General features: G+C 32.2%; 3 protein-coding genes across 8 annotated transcripts; 2 read left to right on the forward strand and 1 right to left on the reverse strand.

The window, feature by feature from the left end:
- Window positions 1–103: 103 nt before the first annotated feature.
- LOC138185934 (BTB/POZ domain-containing protein KCTD3) lies at window positions 104–5216 on the forward strand. Of its 2 annotated transcripts, none has more exons than XM_069125294.1 (10): window positions 104–338; window positions 493–806; window positions 891–1046; window positions 1137–1307; window positions 1378–1854; window positions 1929–2045; window positions 3548–3687; window positions 3759–3945; window positions 4019–4297; window positions 4371–5216. In XM_069125294.1, the coding sequence occupies exons 1-10, from the start codon at window positions 274–276 to the stop codon at window positions 4568–4570; spliced, it is 2106 nt and encodes a 701-aa protein (XP_068981395.1). In that variant the 5' UTR covers window positions 104–273; the 3' UTR covers window positions 4571–5216. The 2 variants fall into 2 exon arrangements, with proteins under 2 accessions (XP_068981395.1, XP_068981394.1); XM_069125293.1 differs by having other exon boundaries at window positions 106–338; window positions 1119–1307.
- Window positions 5217–5374: 158 nt separating this feature from the next.
- On the reverse strand, window positions 5375–7632 carry Sras (Ras converting CAAX endopeptidase Sras). Of its 2 annotated transcripts, XM_069125296.1 has the most exons (7): window positions 7478–7603; window positions 7033–7101; window positions 6866–6971; window positions 6662–6800; window positions 6326–6562; window positions 6190–6252; window positions 5375–6111 (listed from the first exon to the last, which is right to left on the reverse strand). In XM_069125296.1, exons 3-7 carry the CDS (start codon window positions 6923–6925, stop codon window positions 5897–5899), a joined length of 714 nt encoding a protein of 237 aa, XP_068981397.1. In that variant the 5' UTR covers window positions 6926–6971; window positions 7033–7101; window positions 7478–7603; the 3' UTR covers window positions 5375–5896. The 2 variants fall into 2 exon arrangements, with proteins under 2 accessions (XP_068981397.1, XP_068981396.1); XM_069125295.1 differs by lacking the exon at window positions 7033–7101 and having other exon boundaries at window positions 7478–7632.
- Window positions 7633–7832: 200 nt separating this feature from the next.
- On the forward strand, window positions 7833–17426 carry FBXO11 (F-box protein 11). Of its 4 annotated transcripts, XR_011174751.1 has the most exons (10): window positions 7833–7966; window positions 9181–9522; window positions 9602–10390; window positions 10483–11335; window positions 11407–11627; window positions 11704–11922; window positions 12001–12208; window positions 12323–12492; window positions 16909–16979; window positions 17050–17426. XR_011174751.1 is itself a non-coding variant. In XM_069125292.1 (9 exons), exons 1-8 carry the CDS (start codon window positions 7870–7872, stop codon window positions 12450–12452), a joined length of 2859 nt encoding a protein of 952 aa, XP_068981393.1. In that variant the 5' UTR covers window positions 7833–7869; the 3' UTR covers window positions 12453–12492; window positions 16909–17426. The 4 variants fall into 4 exon arrangements, 3 of the variants coding, with proteins under 3 accessions (XP_068981393.1, XP_068981392.1, XP_068981391.1); XM_069125292.1 differs by having other exon boundaries at window positions 16909–17426; XM_069125291.1 differs by lacking the exons at window positions 16909–16979; window positions 17050–17426 and adding an exon at window positions 12917–15445.
- Window positions 17427–20833: the final 3407 nt, after the last annotated feature.

Consider the following 20833-nt stretch of genomic DNA (forward strand, 5'->3'; position numbering starts at 1 on the left):
TTTGTAACACATGCTAAGGTTATTTTGTGTTACAGTGATTTTAATTTAAACCAATACCACACATACACACACATCTGTATGTGTAGATAGGTACCTCTCTGTGCTTATATGGGTTTCATTAAAGCGACACTCACTGTGCAACTGTGGAGCTAACCATAAGTTGAAGTTATTCTCTTGTTCATAACCTATCGAAAGTAGAATGTAATTCTTTTTCGTTTTAGAAATATTAAAATAAGACATGCAACATCAAAATAAAAGTTTGAATCACTTATAATGATGGCTGTACCACCTTCTTTTGGACTTAGTGATATTGTACATTTGAACGTTGGTGGAACAAGGTACAAACAAAAGCGTTTACTTACTTTCAGGCATAGTATGATAAATACATAATCTTTTTTAATTGTTAATCGACAACTAAATGCTATTATAAAATTTAGAAAGTGATACTTTTCAAGCTATTTTTGTAATTATCTGAAATTATTCATTATCTAGGTTTTCAACATCAAAGCAGACGCTAACATGGGTTCCAGATTCATTTTTTACAGCTTTATTAAGTAACAGAATTGCCAGTCACAGAGATGAAATTGGTGCATTATTTATAGATAGAGATCCAAAATTATTTTCTATTATATTAAATTATCTTCGTACAAAGGATATTGATTTAAAGAATGTAGATCTTCGAACATTGAGACATGAAGCTGAATATTATGGTATTACTCCATTGGTTAAGAGATTAATGCTATGCGAAGATTTAACTCAGTCTTCTTGTGGAGATGTTTTGTTTTATGGTTATTTACCACCACCAAGTAAGATTAATCAAACCTCTTTAATTAAAAAAAATATATATAAAATGCAATTGTACTTAGATTTTATATATTATAATTGGAAAGGTATACCATTGCAAGAACCTACCACTGTTGCATCAAATGTAGGAGATGTGTCTGTTCATGGCAGAAGTCCTGCTAATAATACGAATTCCAGAGCAGATGTACCATCTACCTCCCAAATTACAACTCCTGGAACTTCTAATAGCTACAATAATAATGGTACAAAACATATATTCATTAATTTTATTTATTTATTAATTACTACAAATATCTAATATACATTTACTTTAGGACAACAAAACCATAAAGGAGTACTTAATAGTCATATGCGAAATTCTTCATTAGATTATAGAATCCAACAAAAAGGCTTACCACATTCACGTACATCATCTCTAGATTTAAGACATGTTAGGAATAATTCAGCAGATTTAAATAAATTGTATAAAAATGATATAAATTTAGTATTTGGACCTCAACAAGGTAAACATATAATTATTTTATTTGCGATTCTAGTAAAAAAAATAGTATTAAAACATATTTTTTTATATAGTTTCATCATGGGTTGATCCCTTAAGAGTTCAAATCATAAAAGCACATCATAATTGGATTGTAATTGCTTATGCTCATTTTATAACATGTTATCGACTTAAAGACTCATCTGGTTGGCAACATGCATTTACTAGTCCTCACATTGAATCAGTAATTGAAAGAGTGGCAATAACGTCAAAATTAAGTACCAGTGGCGATGTTAAAATGGTTGCAATTTCTTATGGAAATCAGGTCAGATTATGGAGTATTTCAGCAAATGGAATGAAGAATATTGGTACATTTAATCTAAATGTTCGTGTGGAATATTTATTTTTTATTGGGAGCCAGTTAGTTGCTCTATCTCCTACTGACAAAATCGGTGTATGGCATGCTATGACACATCATTGGCAAATACAAGATGTAGTACCTATTTTGTCATTTGACACAGCTGGTTCGTTTCTTCTATTAGGCTGCAACAATGGATCTATTTATTATATTGGTAATAAAAAATTATAATACTTTTAAAATAAAATAGATTTTATAATTATGACTGAATAGACGATTAATTTTCAGATATGGAAAAGTTTCCTTTAAGAATGAAGGACAATGACTTACTTGTAACTGAATTATACCGCGACCCAAACTATGATCCCATTACCGCCATATCTGTATATTTAACACCAAAAACATGTAAGTTTTGATATTCATTTTTCATATTGCAATATTATACTGGTAAATAGTTAAATATAAAAGTTGTAGGCAAATGATAATTAATTTATGGTTCGTAACATTGAATATTACAGTATCTCTATTCCAGAAATATCTTTTCCAGTGACGTACAAATAAGTGGACTAAAATTTAATTATTAAATCTGCTTGTGTATTGAGGAATGTAATAACAAACGTCACTTTCATAATATATTTTTTTTACATTCTTTAATGATTGTACGACTTTTTTTATTATTTATATATCATTAATTCTAATCACAAATTTCATTATGTATTTGTTCTTTGTAATAGAAAGTCTAATTTTTTTTTACTTACATCAATAAGTGTCATATTTATTCAAGTACAAGTATCCTATTTTTTATTATAAAGTTCAATGCTGTATTTGAATATTAATAAGAGTTTATTATTACATTCTTTGCTTCATGATTTCGTACAACTGGATAAATAGCACAAGGCAAGTATGGGTCGATATGACAATGTTCTACAATATTTTCACATTCAAGTCATAGTTCAAATTGACATATACATATTTCTCTACATTTTATATTGCATTGAACATAACACATTACTTTGAGTACTAGTATTCATACCCTTCCTCTCCAGATATAGTATATCATTTTGTATCAAATCAATGCACAAGTTCATATTCATATATTGCTTTTAATAGCACCTTTAATTAAAATCCTTTATGCATATATTTACAGACATCAAAAAAGTAGCTTTTATTTATATTACTTTAAATTAGAACATACAAAAAAATAGTAATATATATTCAATCAACTACTGTCAAAAATACATTTAAAGCACTAATAATTATTTTTGCCTTAGACTACACACCCCGCTATCCTTATGCATCCAGTTGTACTTATTAACACTTTTATCTTTTTTTTTACTTTATTACGTATGTCAAATGACATAATAATATATTTATAGCAGCATCTGAGAGGGGAAGGAAAGGGAATAAACAACATATACCTCTGCTTGCATAGTTATCCTTTGTTTTAAACAATTCCAAATGCATATCAATATTATTTTATTTATTACATACATCATAATTATAATTTCGTTATATGCATTGTAAATATTTGTATACTTACCGTTTTTTCTAGTATATATACATACAATTTTATTAAAACATAAATAATATACATTTCTTCCTAGTTGAAAAACATTCGAAATGACTGTTTATGAACATTTATTCTTTCTTAATCGTCATGTTGTAACGCATGTAATATGTACATAGGTCAATTATTAACGAAAATGAACATATTAATTAACGAATATAACGAATATATTATAAATGTATCTTCTTTCATTACTACAGTTTTCAATATATGTAATGTCGGTATCGTGTCATTTACATTTTATATTAAGACATGTAGTTACATTAAAAGATTTTAATATTTTAAAGAGAAATAGTGTAAAATAGTGTAGAACACTGTAATTTTATAATTTTTTATGCAGCTGTCTGTGGTAATTGGATTGAAATTGCATATGGTACAAAATCTGGCAGTGTTCGAGTTATTGTCCAACATCCTGAAACTGTAGGACATGGCCCACAACTGTTTCAAACATTTACTGTACATCAAAGTAGTGTAACGAAAGTATGTATCATATTTACTTCTATTAAAGTGAATTTATAAATTGTCTACATATGTAATAAATTATATTGTAGGTAACGTTGTCAGAAAAATATTTAGTATCCGTTTGTTCAGAATATAACCATGTTAGAAGTTGGGCAGTAACGAGGTTCCGAGGAATGATTTCTACTCAACCTGGTTCAACACCAGAAGCTAGTTTTAAAATTGTATCTTTAGAAGCAATTGAATCTTGCATTAGTTATAATGCTGGAAATGACTTTGGTATGTTATTATGTGAAAAATTATTGTGATGTTATTAATAAGCAAAAGTTAATTACTTCACCTCAAAACTTAGGACCATTTGGTGAACAAGATGATGAACAAGTCTTTGTTCAAAAAGTTGTACCTGAGACAGATCAATTGTTTGTACGCTTAGCGTCAAATGGAAAAAGAGTCTGTGTAATCAAATCAGTGGATGGTAGTATTATAAGCTCCTTTTATGTGCATGAATGTGAAGGATCCAGCCGTATGGGTTCAAGACCCAGGCGTTTTATATTCACTGGTCATTCCAATGGTACCATTCAAATGTGGGACCTTACAACAGCTTTAGAACCATCTTTCTCTTCTACTCAAAGTAATATCCTTATTTTTTCCTTTTTTAATGAATATAATAATATCAATTATAATACCAAACATGTTGATTGTAGATGTCTCTGGTGGCCCCACGCCAGAAGAACTTTGGAAATTATTAGATCAATGTGATTTAAGTAACAGCCATTCCTCGACGCCATGTATTAGTCCATGTCCATCACTTATATCTACAGGCCCAAGTATAAAAACTAGCAATGTACTATTTCTTAATCAATCACAAAGTACTGACGCAACACCTGGACCTAGTCAAGTATGAAGGTAATACAGAAAAATGTATTTTATAGAAGTTTTAAGAACTGATTTTTTATATTTGGAAATGATTTTCTTTATTTCGAATCATTAACAAAAGAATATTTACAGTTACAGTTCCTAATATAACAATTTCAATAGTTATAAATAAATATATTAGTTAAAATAAGGAACAATAATATGCATTTTCTTTGCATCACTTGAAATTTTACATTACATATTGTTCTTCAATAAATGATCTAATATTATACAAGATACAATTTATAATTTCGTTCTAAAGTAATTTAAGGATTTTACGATTGTATATTCTATGTTACTATGTTATAAAAAGAATGAATTCATTCATGTTATAAATTCAGTTTTTTAAATATATTCAAAGTATATCAAATATCAAATTTTATCAACAATAAATTATGACTAAAATGTATGCATCAAAATGTACAAGATCAAATACATATCTGTTTTTGATCACATTTATGACATACACATGAGTTCTAAAATGGTTTTTCCGAATAAAAGAATGTTATCTCAGTATATAAACTTTTATATATTTTCTTGTATTTCTTTACTATATAAATACTTATACACATTTATGGCAAATATTGTAATACTGTTATCTGTTATTTCTGTGATTTAAATAAACAGTAAATGTATGTATTGCTAGTTCTTATATTAATGTAAATATGTTTCTGTATATGTAAGTAGAAAACAGTTAAGTAAATTTAAAATAAAAACTTTTTTACTTGTACATTATATCAGAAAACATTTCCAAAAAGATATATTTTTATGGAAATAACAATTTTGTTATCAGTTCAAAATAACACACTGTTTATTGTAACAATGTCATATCTTTTTAACTTTACAATATTTTATTAACATCTTTATTTTAAGAACTTTGCCTAAAGTTCTATTGGCATTCATGATTATAACTATGTAAATTGAATTAAATTTGAGGCACTACGGTGATTTTATATTAGTTCTATATTGCATGATTAAGTTGCCTATGGTAACATTTTTGCATAATAATTATATTATACAAAACATGTTCACAAAAATTAGAACTAAAGTCTTGTATTACACAAATTTGATTAGCTTCTAACTTATAAAAGTACGTCTGTGTTTGATAAAATTGCACTTATATGTAATTATATCTATTATATAATTTGCAAAACAGTCTCGTCAACTTGTATGAGATACATTTTGTTAAGTAACAAATACTTCTTAAAAAATATCATGCAATATAAATTCTTAAAACGATATCAGTTCAAGTTAGACTAGTTTTTTTATAAAAAATTTACATAACATTAGTGACATTGTTGCAAATAAATCACACTCATATAAAATTTTTATGCCAAAATAAATTATTATAAAATAACCTTGGATTTGTCATTGGTGTCAATAAAAAGCACCAGGCTACTAATCCAATTACAAACAAAGAAAACAATCCAGCTCTTTTTAAAGGATCTTTAACTGCAACAACTTCAGAAAGATCAGGGCATCCCATATGATTACAAAAAGAATGTGCTGTAAACGGCGCTGCTAAATGTCCTATAAAAAGTTATAAATTGTCTTTAAATAAAAAGACATATGAAATTAAATAAAAAATAGTTGGTCAAAATACTACACCTGTTTTAGCAAAAAGAAAGGCAGCATATGCACCAAACAGTGTCGTAAACGCAAATTGGAAACCTACATCAAAAATATATTATGACAAATTTAATAGTATACTTGGGTTAAATTGAAATTAAACGGAAGTACTTACAAGATATAAAAAGGGCATGTTTCAGATTCATGCCTGCTTTCACCCTGTCTACTACATGATGAAAATGAGCAACACCAAAAAATAAAGGACATACAAATATGGCAGTAGTTGGTGTAAAACATTGCAAAAGCAATGGTAACATACATGCTCTAAATGTCCATTCTTCAGCTAAAGGAGCAACTACTAGATTTCTCCACCATATTATTGTTCGTACACTCCCAAGCCAATACATAGGCTCTAAAATCATTAAATATATATTTATAAAGTAATCTCATAATTATCGAGTTATTTGATTTAAATATTTAGGCCCTTCTATAATCATTCCAAGATACTAACCAGTATATAGTCTCCAAAGTCCATTGAAACCTTGTACACATATTGGCCCTAGAAATAGTATCATTGTTAATAATAATGGTATCACAATTGCTTGAATTAAACCAGGCCATCGCAGACCCAATAACTCCCAAATTGTTGCCTAAAAGTTGTAAATTACAATATGGACTTTACTATGTAATTAATTATATCATTATATGTAATTACCTTTTGAAATACTTTTTCATTTATTCCAAAATACAATAAAGCAGGAGATATAAGGGACATAATAAAAACGCTAAAAAATCTTTTTTTTATTACAGTAGGATGTTCCCTGCAATAAAAAAAGTTTCACTAGTGTTTTATTGATTTTGCGCTTTTTCTTAAAGTATTACTTTTTAATTAAAACTTTCGATTAACAGTAAATTCTCCGGAAAGAATTAGGATTTTAATGTCAAGCAAAACTATAATAAAATTTCCAATGTTTGAAAAATATATAGTTAAACATTTAAAATCAATATTATTGGCAGTAAATAGTTATCGATATAGTGATTTGACACAGTCGATTTGAAATGACCCGCCAATTATAGAAGAAATCGAAAGAAAAAGTTCGCCAATAGAGGCGCTGTAGATTCGATTCTTGTCCAGAAAAGCGACTGCGTGAATGGGAGAATCAAAGAGTAGACATATTCATGTTCTCGGCCGACGTGAATACAGTTACACTTTGTTCGTGGTTTCCTGTGGTTCACTGTTAAAGGACCGATAGAGAGAGCATACACGGTTCAACAAAATGGACATTTAAAGATTAACGTTTATCCGGTTGTTAATCGGCATACATACCTACTGTACGGAGAATTCCATACATAGAGACTCGCGACATACATCACCGATAAAACGAAACATGATAGAATTGCGGTTATGCAGGATAAATCGGTATTTCGGCCCATGGTCTCCATAACTCCATACTGATGTTGGTTGCTTGTGTCGCGATCCATTGCAGAAGAGGGAATCGGTAAGGGGTAGAAGGCAAGAGAGAAGGATCGCTTTGGTAGGAGGGAGGTCGGCGAGGAAAGAGGGGAGAACAGAAATTCATCCGATTGGCGGTCTGGCACCAGTCGGCAGTCCTACCGTCAATGAGAAGATGGCCGCTGGGCTCGGTGGAAGTGTCGCCATTGTTTAGTGTTTAGTTGTTTTACCGTTTCTCGCATAATTTTCCGGGAAGCACGATAAAAATGCCAAGTGCGTCGTTCACATCGTCGCGCAATTACGTGCGAAGATCCCGAAGAAAAGGTGCAAACAGAATTCCTCTGCCTTCGAGAACCACCTCGGGTAAGAAAACTCTGCATCCGGAGCTCGGTTCACTGCTCACCTGTCTCGACGAAAGACTTCTTTGCCTTCACCTACTTCGATATTCCCTGGTTAATCATCCAAACGATTCTGCATGCTACGAATTCAAACTTCAATCCTTCTCATCAATTCTATTCCCAGTTTAGAGATTAGGACGAACGACAACTCCGTCAAACCCACTGCCCACACGTCTTCTCACACGATTTTCTCAGACTCGGGATGGCCGAAAAACGTAGAACCGATGCCTCATTGACGTTTACCCAAAATCAACATACGCTCGCCAGTTTTATCACCACCCTTCTTTTTACTAACATCGATCATGATATCGCGTACTTCACGATCGTCAATTTTTACTCTGGAATGTCGGCTCAAAGTCTATTCCTCTTACCCCACTCCCCTTTTTTTTATAATTCTCATTTATTAAACGTTCAGCTGTACAAAACTTACAACCGATACTTCTTTCGATTTCGATAATCTCTCTGTAATATCAAGGCATAAGGTCAGGCATCTTTCAATTTGATATTATACTAACCATAGATTTTCTGTTAAATTAGTATAATGTTCTACTTTCCCAAACCACATTGTGTACTCCTAATACATAATTGCAGATGTTGCTATTGTTTTCTGAATATAATAATAATAATAATACTTCTGTCCTAAAATATGGTTGATTAATTAGTTATATATAGTGCCAATAGACAAGGACTATATATAGTAAATAATAAATAAAATTAGTTACATGTATACATTGAACATAGAAAATGATATATGTTCCAAGATTTACAATAATGTCTTTCATAAATTGTCCGTGTTTTTTATTTCTGACTTTATCTCCTACATATCATTCTTTAAATTTATCCTTTGTAATCAATCTTGTCAATTAAATAGTAATTCATATATTAGTGTCATTCTATGTTTCTAATAATTGATTATGATTTTAATATAAATTTGCCAATGTGTATGGATGTCAAAACATGTTTAAATCAATTATGATTAAAAGACTCAAAATAAATATGCATCCATAAAGCGGAACAAATTAATATGACTGTGATTATTATCTGTGTAATATAAAATATGTAATTATTCTTTCATTTATTTTAAATTAATTATAAATTTGATGAATACTTGGTATGTAATATATGTATTAAAATATTAAATATAACAATATTAGTAGTTGTAACATTGTTGGTTTCCAGCCGAGCCATGCGACTTGCCATGTTCAGCATCAAATCAGATACCTCCTGGGGGTGGAGTTGGTGGTGGAGGGGGAGGAGGAGGAGGTGGAGGTGGGGGTGGAAGTGGTGGAAGAGGATCGTCACCCAGCGTCTCTGGTGTTGCAGCACCATCGCCTTCTCCGTCACACTCTCACTCATCCCCATATGATCTAAGACGTAAAAGTCCACCTCATCCAGATCCTGCTCCTGGTACCAGTTCTGCCCTACCTCCTTCAGGTGGCAGTAGTATAGGAGCCACTCTTGGTTCTTCCTCTCTACCAGCAAGAAAACGACCTAGGCGGACTTGTTCATTATCCACAGATGGTATGTTTTCTAGTAATTAAATGTCATCTTAGATGTTCTTTAATGAAAGTATCTTTTAAAATCTTTCATTATTTTACAGGTACAAATACAAATACTGCAGCACATTATCTTCAGTATGAGTTACCGGATGAAGTGCTGCTTACTATATTTAATTATCTAATGGAACAAGATCTATGTAGAGTTTCCCAGGTTTGCAAACGTTTTCAAACAATTGCAAATGACACTGAATTATGGAAGTCCCTCTACCAGCAAGTTTATGAATATGATTTACCACTATTTAATCCTGCACCTTGTAAATTTGAATTTGTTTCCCCGGATGAATCAGACTATCCAAACCCATGGAAAGAAAGCTTTAGACAACTATATAGAGGAGTACATGTTAGGCCAGGATTTCAGGATTTGAAGTTTAAAGGTCGGAATTTGCCATACTTTAATACAGTTCAGGGAGCATTAGATTATGTAGATGAATATAGAAGCAATAGTGGCCCCTCGTCAAATAATAGCACAACTACAAGTGGTCAAGGGAATTGTTGTGGAAACAATTCCCAAGTAACAGAAGAAGCACCCCAACATCTAGTTTTCTTACATGCTGGAATATATAGAGGCGAATTTCTTGTAATCGACAGCGACGTTGCATTAATCGGAGCAGCACCCGGAAATGTGGCAGAATCTGTTATATTAGAACGAGAAAGTGAATCTACAGTTATGTTTGTAGAAGGAGCAAAACGAGCTTATGCTGGCCACCTCACATTAAAGTTTACCCCAGATGTTACTAGCACAGTGCCGCATCATAAACATTATTGTTTAGAAGTTGGTGAAAATTGCAGTCCCACAGTTGATCATTGTATTATTAGGAGTTCGAGTGTTGGTAAGTAACACGTCTAGATTGTAAAATAATTTGTTTATTGAATTCTAGATTTATTTATTTTTAAATTTACTATTGGTTCTCCGACTTTTTAGTTGGAGCGGCTGTTTGCGTGTCAGGGGTAGGAGCAAATCCTGTAGTGAAGAATTGTGACATATCGGATTGTGAAAATGTTGGACTCTATGTCACTGATTATGCACAAGGAACTTACGAGGACAATGAAATTTCTAGAAATGCATTGGCAGGAATCTGGGTGAAGAATTATGCAAATCCAATCATGCGAAGAAATCATATTCATCATGGAAGGGATGTCGGAATCTTTACGTTTGATAATGGTCTCGGGTATTTCGAGGCTAACGATATCCATAATAATCGAATAGCAGGTTTTGAAGTAAAAGCTGGTGCTAACCCAACGGTTGTACATTGTGAAATACACCATGGTCAGACAGGTGGAATTTATGTTCATGAGAATGGTTTAGGGCAATTTATCGATAACAAAATTCACTCGAATAATTTCGCTGGTGTTTGGATTACCTCCAATTCGAATCCCACTATTCGTAGAAATGAAATTTATAATGGTCATCAAGGGGGAGTATATATATTTGGAGAAGGAAGAGGTTTGATCGAACACAATAATATTTATGGTAACGCACTAGCTGGTATACAAATCAGAACAAATTCGGATCCTATTGTTAGACATAATAAAATACATCATGGTCAACATGGTGGTATATACGTGCATGAAAAGGGACAAGGTTTAATCGAAGAGAATGAAGTATATGCAAATACATTAGCAGGTGTTTGGATAACTACAGGATCGACGCCGGTATTAAGAAGAAATCGTATTCATAGCGGAAAACAAGTTGGAGTTTATTTTTATGATAATGGACATGGAAAACTAGAAGACAATGATATTTTCAATCATTTGTATTCAGGAGTACAAATAAGGTAAGATATTGTATCACGAAACAAATATTATGTTTTCTTATTTCTCTATATTAATTGTCTTGTAATGTTAGGACTGGAAGTAATCCAGTAATACGCGGGAATAAAATATGGGGTGGACAAAATGGTGGCGTTCTTGTGTATAATAGCGGATTAGGCTTACTCGAACAAAATGAAATTTTTGATAATGCAATGGCTGGAGTTTGGATTAAAACAGATAGTAATCCTACGTTAAAAAGAAACAAAATATTCGATGGGCGAGATGGTGGAATTTGTATATTTAATGGTGGCAAAGGTAAATTTTATATTTATTTTTAATTTTAATAAATTTCTCTAATTAAAATAATCATGTATTTCATTTTGCGACGTAGGTGTCCTCGAAGAAAATGATATATTTCGTAACGCTCAAGCAGGAGTGCTTATTTCCACACAATCCCATCCTGTCTTAAGGAGAAACCGAATTTTCGATGGATTGGCAGCCGGTGTCGAAATAACGAACAATGCAACTGCTACGTTGGAATTTAATCAAATTTTCAATAACAGATTCGGCGGTCTATGTTTAGCAAGTGGAGTACAACCAACAACTAGAGGTTAACATATTTCTCTTTACATGTATAGTATTAAATCATATGAAAAGAACAGATGGTCATTGATTTTTATTTTTGCAGGCAATAAAATATTTAATAATCAAGATGCAGTTGAAAAGGCGGTCGGGAACGGCCAATGTTTATACAAAATTTCGTCATATACCTCTTTCCCTATGCATGATTTCTATCGTTGCCAAACATGCAATACAACAGATCGTAATGCAATTTGTGTAAACTGCATAAAAACCTGTCACGCTGGACACGACGTAGAATTCATTAGACATGACCGGTAAATATCATTGATAATATTAATATCCACCAAAAGAAATTTATAATGTTAAATATGTTGCAGTACCATAAAGTTTTTGCATGTAACAGGTTGGTAATTGACTTATGTTTTCAGATTCTTCTGTGACTGTGGTGCTGGAACACTGAGTAATCAATGTCAACTTCAGGGTGAACCTACACAAGATACAGACACGTTATACGATAGTGCGGCACCAATGGAGTCACATACACTTATGGTCAACTAGGAACTAACATAAACTAAATAAAACAATCAACACTGAGTCTGTAAGTCCCATGCATTGCAAACAAGGAGTAGTTTGTTGCAGAGTTCTTTATTATGACACTTGTTCCTTCGCGTCCCTCATTGTGATTGTTATTTTGTAAAGCTACCATTATTGTTAACGTATTCCAATTAATGATAATTTCATTATAATCATTATTATTATTATTGTCATCGTCATTGTCGTTATTCGCTTCATTTTCACCATCATCGCAGTGATTAAAATTACCACATTCATTTTCATTATTTTGTAATATTATATTCGTGAGTATATAAGTGAAAGTTCGTTGATCCATACTGTTATCATTATCGTCATCGTCATTATTATGGAGAGATAGTATATCTTTTACAAAAAAATTAGTACTCTCCGTTCCGATGTATATCTTAATATAAACAGATATACGTTAATTGATATTTATGTTTGGTCAGATATAGAGGAACAACTTTATCTGATGCAACACAAATTTTATTTGGAAGAAGGAAAATTGTTAGGAAACTGATTTCTCCTCTTTTGTTTTTTTCATTGCTCTTTTCTGAAAGCAATTTCACAAGATAAAAATAATATTTCTTGTGATTACGTAATAAAGAACTCCGCAACGAAAAAGAAAAAAGACGTCGATGATCAAGAAAAATAAGTGACAATGAATTTCTTATGTAAGCAAATCTATTAATTAGATAACATCAAATTTATTTAAATGTGTAACAAAAAAAAGTACTGTGGTTAAACGTTAATCAACCGAAGACATGCTATAAACTTTTGATGTGACTCTTTCCATTAAGTTTCTTTAATTCTTAACTGAGTATATAAAGCAAAGAAAGTGCAGTGGATTTGTGTAAAAAGATGGAATTAAGAAAAAACGTATGTGTATACGTATGTGTTAGGAAAAAGACACGTGACAATCGTGACGATATTTAAAGAAAACTGTTTAAACAATGAAAAAGTTTGTGCAATGCAACAGCATTGATAAAAGGGAATAATTCTCTAAGCTTACGATAAAACACAGTGTCGCGGATGTAAATTGTGTATAATCGTATCGTTAATAAACGCGAATAGACAGTAGCATTAAATAAATGACTTGCTACTTGAACAAAAACACTTTGACCTCATATAAGTTGTGAGGAAGGCCCACTACAAGATCTCTCACTCACGATCGAATGAAACTTAACACACTAGTGCATTAAAACAGAGAAAAACATGAAGAAGTGCATATTGTGTATTCATAACAATGGAATTGTTGGTCATGCTGAATGAAGTCAGCTAGCTTGAAGATAAAAATTGGAAGAACAATTAGAAGCAGTTACAATAATTAAATGATAGGACAAGTGCGGCTTTGATAAATCTGTGGTACAAATTTTGAAGCATGGCAGGCGAGCGCGAGCAAAATGAAGATCAATGATGACATACTGAAACGGATGTCTAAAAAATGTGATATGTAAAATTCACAACTGGAATAATCAAAATGGAACTGAAAGACCTGTACAATTCTAAGAATCTTTTTTGCAATGTAAGTGTACCTCATAATACACATATACAGTTCTTCAATTCTACTATCCATATTGTGAATAGTGATGGCTCTAAGTTGCCCGATGGGGAAAGTGCATAATAAGACGATACTATATTTAAAAAGTAAATTTAAAAGAAATTTACGTAATGTGCATTGATGTATACCAGTGACAAAAAAGGAAAGGAAAGTTTATGGAGAAAAGTAAAAAAAAGAGCGATATACTGTCCAAGGAACAGTTTTAAAAAAAAAGTAATCTCGAATTTTTAAAGTAATCCGATTTTTTTAATATTATGTTAGCGGTAAAATCTAATCATATTATTATAATTGTATTTCAAGGGCTATTGGCTCTTGTACGAAGAAAATGAACAAAAAGCGCCTATTAGCGATAATTTTAGATGCCACCACATCCATTTATTCAAATGATACTATATTAAAATAAGTAGGCAAAATATTCGAAACCATTGTGGTAAAATTTTGTTGCGGAAACAAAATTTTACAAGTCAGTCCTATGTAGTACTTTTGTATATCATTTGGTAGAAAATGGATAATGGTACATGAGAATTGCCTTTGAACTTACTGACCTAAGGTCTGTAGTATTATACACCTCAGTGTCATACTATACATAGTATAACTATATATAATTTCTAACATGATATGTTCACTGAAAATATTAAGGGCGTATGTCAAAGGCATTTTTCATATGTGCACATTAGAACACAAACTTTTTACGGTTTTTTTTTCTTTTTTTCTTTTTGAGTGATAGTCTTTATGCTCAGTTGTTTTGTTTAAAAAAAAACATTTATCTGGAAGATATGAATTCTTTTTGTAATGATATTTGAAACTTGGAGAGGAACTACAGAAAAAAGAAAATTTCCTTACAAAACAAAGACAAAGAATAGAAAAGAAAAAAAGTAAAAAATCTACAACACTTGAACATCATCAAACGGAAACCGAAATTTTCTTGTACGCTCTCTATGCTGTAACATATTTATCAAAATTTATTTGTCGATTGTTTTTTAGTGCTATCTTGAGTATTATTTACGAAATGTTAAATATGTGTTTATGTATTTACGAGAAATGAATATTGGATTATAAAAGTAGAACTGGCGACCTCTTTATGTATGTGCCCTTTTTGTGCGTTTCATAACACCGACTCTCATGGATATTATTATTATTGTTCGATTATTCAAGGGGGAACGAGCGTTTTTCTGTGATTTTTCTATCCTCTCACAGTTTCAAAGTATGTTGAATTATAATATTCTTATTCTGAACATTGATTTGCGCAGCAGCCGTTTGAAACGCGTTTTTGAACGTGCAACGAACGATTTTACTTTCCTAAATGCTAATCTCATGGAACGATTCTGTGGCTTCCATACCGGCTATTTTTGAAATCTCACAGGCACGTCCAGAGTTACACGAGAGATTAAATCTATAAAGAAAAATTTAAAAAAAAGAGAGAAAGAAACGAATATTACACAATGTCTTTGCACAAACGTGAAACTTACAAAACAAAGGGGAAAAATACAAAAAGAGCGAAAAAAGAATCATCGAATGATTCACTGCTCGGCTGCAGCACAATTCAAATGTTTCTTCTGTTTCTTGTTGTTGGATGTTTAGAATTTAAGATTTGAGATCAGCAATAGAAATCTCTGTTATGTTTGAATTTTTTGTAACTTCCGTGATATAAGAACAGGCGATCTTCACTGGATATAAAAAGAAAGAGAGAAAAATTCCAAAGAAGAATTTATTTATTCTGTTGTCTGAGAACATCATTGAAGTACTGTAAAACTTTGGTATTAAAAAAGGGATAAAAGAGGGGAAAGGAGAAAAGAGTAATGAAATTTAACGTTGAATGTGTACACATATATGCATTCGATAAAGCATTTAGAGCTTAAAAAGAAATTGGCGCGTATACAAAATTCTTCCTGTGAATATTCATGAAAAGAGAATCTGCGATAGTTCTATATTGTATTACTTTTTAGTTTCGTTCATTATTGTATATTATGCGATATGTTTGTTTGTCGAATTATTGTGAATGTAAAGTGTTTTTAACTCGTTTTTTTTCTTTATTATTAAGTCGTCTTACGTTAATGCGCATTTTATTTATCAATTCTTGTTTTCCTTGTTTTTTTTATTTTGCCTTTTTTGTTCATTTTGCATTATGTCGTAATATCTCTATTTCTTTTCTCGTCGTTTCATTCCATGTGTACACTATCCACCGAAACGTTTTACTCTGATCTTTCGAACAGCAAAAAACTTGCCATTAATTACGTTAGTTGCCATAGTTCTCTCGGTTTCGTTTTTGCGGCAGGGAGAAAAGCTATATGTAGAGATATATAGATATAAATAAATGAAACTGTGCAAAGCAGAAGGGAAGAAAGAATAAAAGGAAAAGAGAACCAGAGTGGAACATGAACCCGCAAAAGCTAATGCCACAACGTATTCTGTAAATATTAATTTGCCCATTATATATATAAATATAATTATATATATATAAATATATAAACACCATTGATTATACTATTATAAAAAAATATATTATTACCAATTGTAATTTTTATTTTATTTTTTTTCGTATCCTTATTATGATCGATGCTGATAATTATTGTTGGCTTTTTTTGTTTTGTTGCACTTGCAGCAATATCATGTAAAAGCGCAAATGAAACCTTTCGAGGAGAATGCAAATTTTCAATAGCCTCAAACTTACGAAATCGAACAGATCCAATGATATCCTAACCGGAAAAAACAACACGTTTTCGTATTTTATTTTTTTTTTTTCCTTAGAATTTCCAATAAATCATATAAGAATTACATTGTCACGTATAATATAAATTATATCCGTTAACTTTTTGTGCAATTTCGTTCACGGACTATGAAAAGAGGGAAGGAAATTGTTAAACTGTGTATTGTTCGTAGGTATACGATTGCGTAATGCTATGCTTGTTCACGGATGGAAACGGTTATGATTAAGACTATACATTAGAATTGTAAGTACATAAGTGACAGAGACAGACAATTTTGCGAGACTAAAATAATCCCGAACTTTTTTGAAAATAGTTCTCACTTTTACGTAATACAAAGGAAGATTTACAGATGCCATGGCCTTAAAGAAACGTACACCTAAAAAAGCTCTTATAGTATACATACAGCGGTATCTAACAGATATATGCCCTTAGCAAATATTACGTATAATCGATACCGATATCTTACAACGGAAAGTTGTGCCGGGGTGAATTTTTCATGCAGCTCAAATATCATTCAGAGAAGTTTCGGTGAAAACACGCAGTTTTATTAACAGATGTGTATCGTTTATTGCATTAAACCTCCATCGGATCCAATGTATCTCTTCTGTTTTTCGTTTCCCTATGTCAGTTATATCTTATTTCGATCAAACGCTGCGATCCTCTGTAAAAAAAAAAGAAAAGAATATATAATGGAATAAGAATATTTTTGAAATTTGATCTCTGTAAAAAGAACAAAATAAGAAATACAATAGAAGTGCACGATAATTTAAACGATTTTGTTAATATCATTATCGCTGTTATTCGGTACATTGAAATCGATGAAGGTTTAAGAAGCGGCAAACAGGAGATTAAGTTGCGATTTCGCGGGTGAAACGCATAAGCGCAGCCTTATATTGTATTTTCATATAGTACAACACGCCGATACGTGGAAATGATAATTGATAAGTTAATCGTTTTTGTATTCTCGGGTCTACTTGTTATCGATCGCGGTCGAAATGGATCGCCGCGTTCTCGATGCATAGAGCGTTCAGTGCTTCCGAACCGAACGAACTGTATATTCCTTGATTCGATGATCACGTTCGCTGTATATCGATACATGGTAGGGCTGGTATTATAATAATAGTGTCTTATAGACGAGAGCGTCTTACGACTTGCACGATTCGTATTGAAACGATGATGAGGCTAAATCTAGGCAACAGAAAGTAATGCGCGAGGAAGAAAAGAAACGACAAACGCCCAGAGTTGCACGCGTGCAAGTTAGGGAAGAAAGACAAGATATCAGGATAGGGAGAAGAAAGGATTTTATAAGCGAAGAAGAAGAGGACATCTATTTTTCACGAGATGTCGATCGTGAAAATGTACAATAAGTTCAATTTGTAAATACGTCACGCGTAATTATCTTACTTAAGTATATATAATATCGTTCGAAAAAAGCGGCGAATAACAATTATTATTATTATTATTATCATTATTATTATTATTATTATTATTATTATCATCATTATTATTATTATCGATATTATTATTATTATATCGATATACGAGCCATAAGACGAGGAACTTTGCTCCTTAAAGATACTTTTCTAAGTAGACAAGAGAGAGGAAGAGACGCGCGTTCAAACGATTCGTTGTTTCTTAGCTAAGTAAGCTCGATTTCCACGCTTTAACGTTGCATAAGAGAAATACCGCGAAGAAAAAGTAAATGCGGCAACAATACTGGTAGAAGGGATAAGATGTTAAATGAGTATTCAATGAGACCTTTTTGTATGAACAAATAAACCAAACTAATTTTTTTCACATAATTCGCGTTTACTAGTTGTAAGATCGTCAAATGTAATACGTTGCCGCGACACACAAAATGATCAAAGGATATAGCAAAAAGAGGAAAGAAGAGGTAATTTAAGTCGATGTATCTAGAAACGACTCTATGCTGAAGATATTAATCGAAATTAAATTAAAGCGACACGATTCCGCGCGTAGTGCCAATGCATTGGAGCGGAGGAAGCAATACGACGTTATGCGTATTGTAAAAGTATTAAACGTGTGTGGATTTGTCTTGACTATTTTCCGCTTCACACGGTAAAAGATTAAAGAAAGAAAGTAAGGACCGGTGCTAAACGATGTATTTGTACGTTCAAGGTACTCATACATGCACAGGAATGCGGAAATTCATAAGAGAAACGTCTGCACAGGAATTGAAAGAATGAATTTTGTTTTTGGATACATAAAGAAGGTATACAATGATATTATTTAATTATTAATTTGAACAAAAAGAACACAGAAAAGCAAGCAATGGCCTATAGATATAGAAGAGAATCGTTCTTTCTTTTTCTTCTAGGCGAAACCGACGGACTGTATAGCATGTAGACGTAATAAATTTAGTGATCGAAATGTCGACTCGAATTCTAGAAGTGAGGAGAGAGGAAGACAGCGTACGCACGATCATTTCCTTTTCAAATATAAAAACTCGCACCCGCACTCGATCTTTTCCTGCGTTCTATAATGTTCGCGCGGCGACAACAACTGTATTATTCAACTGTATAATAGATCCCTTAGCCCGTAAGCAGATATAAAAGATATTAATTCGATAATTGAATTCGATCGACTCTCTTGTCCAAGGCGATGCAGCCAAGGTATTTTTACCAAATCAAAAACGTCTGTGGACAGGATCTATTCTTGATCTATTCTTTCTTCCAATCATTGTTTTCAATTTCTCATTGAAAGAAACGGAAGAAACGGAAACTTAAACGATAGTTTGAAATAATAAGTGTTAAAGATAAGATTTATAAAGATTAAAAAAACTTTATAATAAAAAGCGTTTGATTAAAAAAAGAAAATTGCAAAGTAAATTGACTGTATCGCCTTGCGCACGCCTGTATCATAATGAAACGCACGAATTCTCCTGTGTCATATAAATATATATATATATAAATATAAAAATTATATATATATAAATACAAATATATATAAATAACTAACAATAATGATAATAATTAAGTACCTTACACGTATAAGCAGTATCCAAGAAATCCGAACTAGTTGCACCAAGTGCCATAGTCCATAGGTCACAGTATGTTTAATATAGCGAGAGAGAGACTACTCGTAGTCGTTGCTAGGGGCAAGAGGAAAGAAAAAGCGTAATAAAAAAGGGAAAAATCGAAAAAAACACACGCATATAGAGTGAATATAAAAGAAAGAGGGAAAGGGAAAGGCAGATCGAACACGTGGCGTTTGACGACTGGCTAAGTCCTATTCTTATTGCTTATTGTTAAGGTGAACGAGCGTGAAGTGGCAGCTAGCAATCAGCTAAAAACACGCGAGAGAGAAAAAAAGAAGGAGAGTTATGTAGTCCGTGTGACCCAAGATTTCCGATGGGCCGGTTTCGCCCATCTTCTGGAGAACGTTTTAGAACATAAAGCAGACACCAATATGACAATATACTAATGAAATTAATTTCCGGTCCTGTTGCTCGGTTACTATTGTCCATTGCCTCCACCTCCTACCCCTTCGAAGGAAACTTGGAAAAACGAAAAAAAAAAAATGAAAGAAAAAAGGAAACACCGAACATCCATTTACTGTACAATTTCGCCGTTTATTTTTCGACACGTTAGTACATGCGATTAGACGTGGATCCCGGCTCGCAAAATCCGTGCATTCCCCGACGAAAGAGTTGAAGGATGCGAGAGAGAGAGAGAGAGAGAGAGAAAGGGCGAACGAGTGCGAGAGAGGGAGCGAAAGGGAAAGAATAGACGCAATTGTAAAACACGTTACGACCGTGAATGAATCGTGAGACGAAATGCGTGTGACCGTTCTTTTTTTTTTCTTTTTGCGAGAACATTATCAATTATCTTAAAGGAAGAAAAAGAAAATGACAAAAAAATACTGTAGTAACGTCGCAATTGTATGTTGTAAACATTACTATTTCAAATATAATGTCATTATTAACAGGAGAGAGTTTCTCACTTCCCACCACCCGTGGAGTTCCTCGAACACGGGGCGAAATCTTTTATATTTCAGAACATAGTAGATTTCGGGTAAAGAGTACGAAGATAGGTGGATATCCAAAGAAGGTAAAATACTTTATTTCTAAATTTATC

Source organism: Bombus flavifrons, chromosome 13, assembly GCF_040668555.2.
Source record: "Bombus flavifrons isolate JBK064 chromosome 13, iyBomFlav1_principal, whole genome shotgun sequence".
In the NCBI taxonomy this organism is placed as follows: domain Eukaryota; kingdom Metazoa; phylum Arthropoda; class Insecta; order Hymenoptera; family Apidae; genus Bombus; species Bombus flavifrons.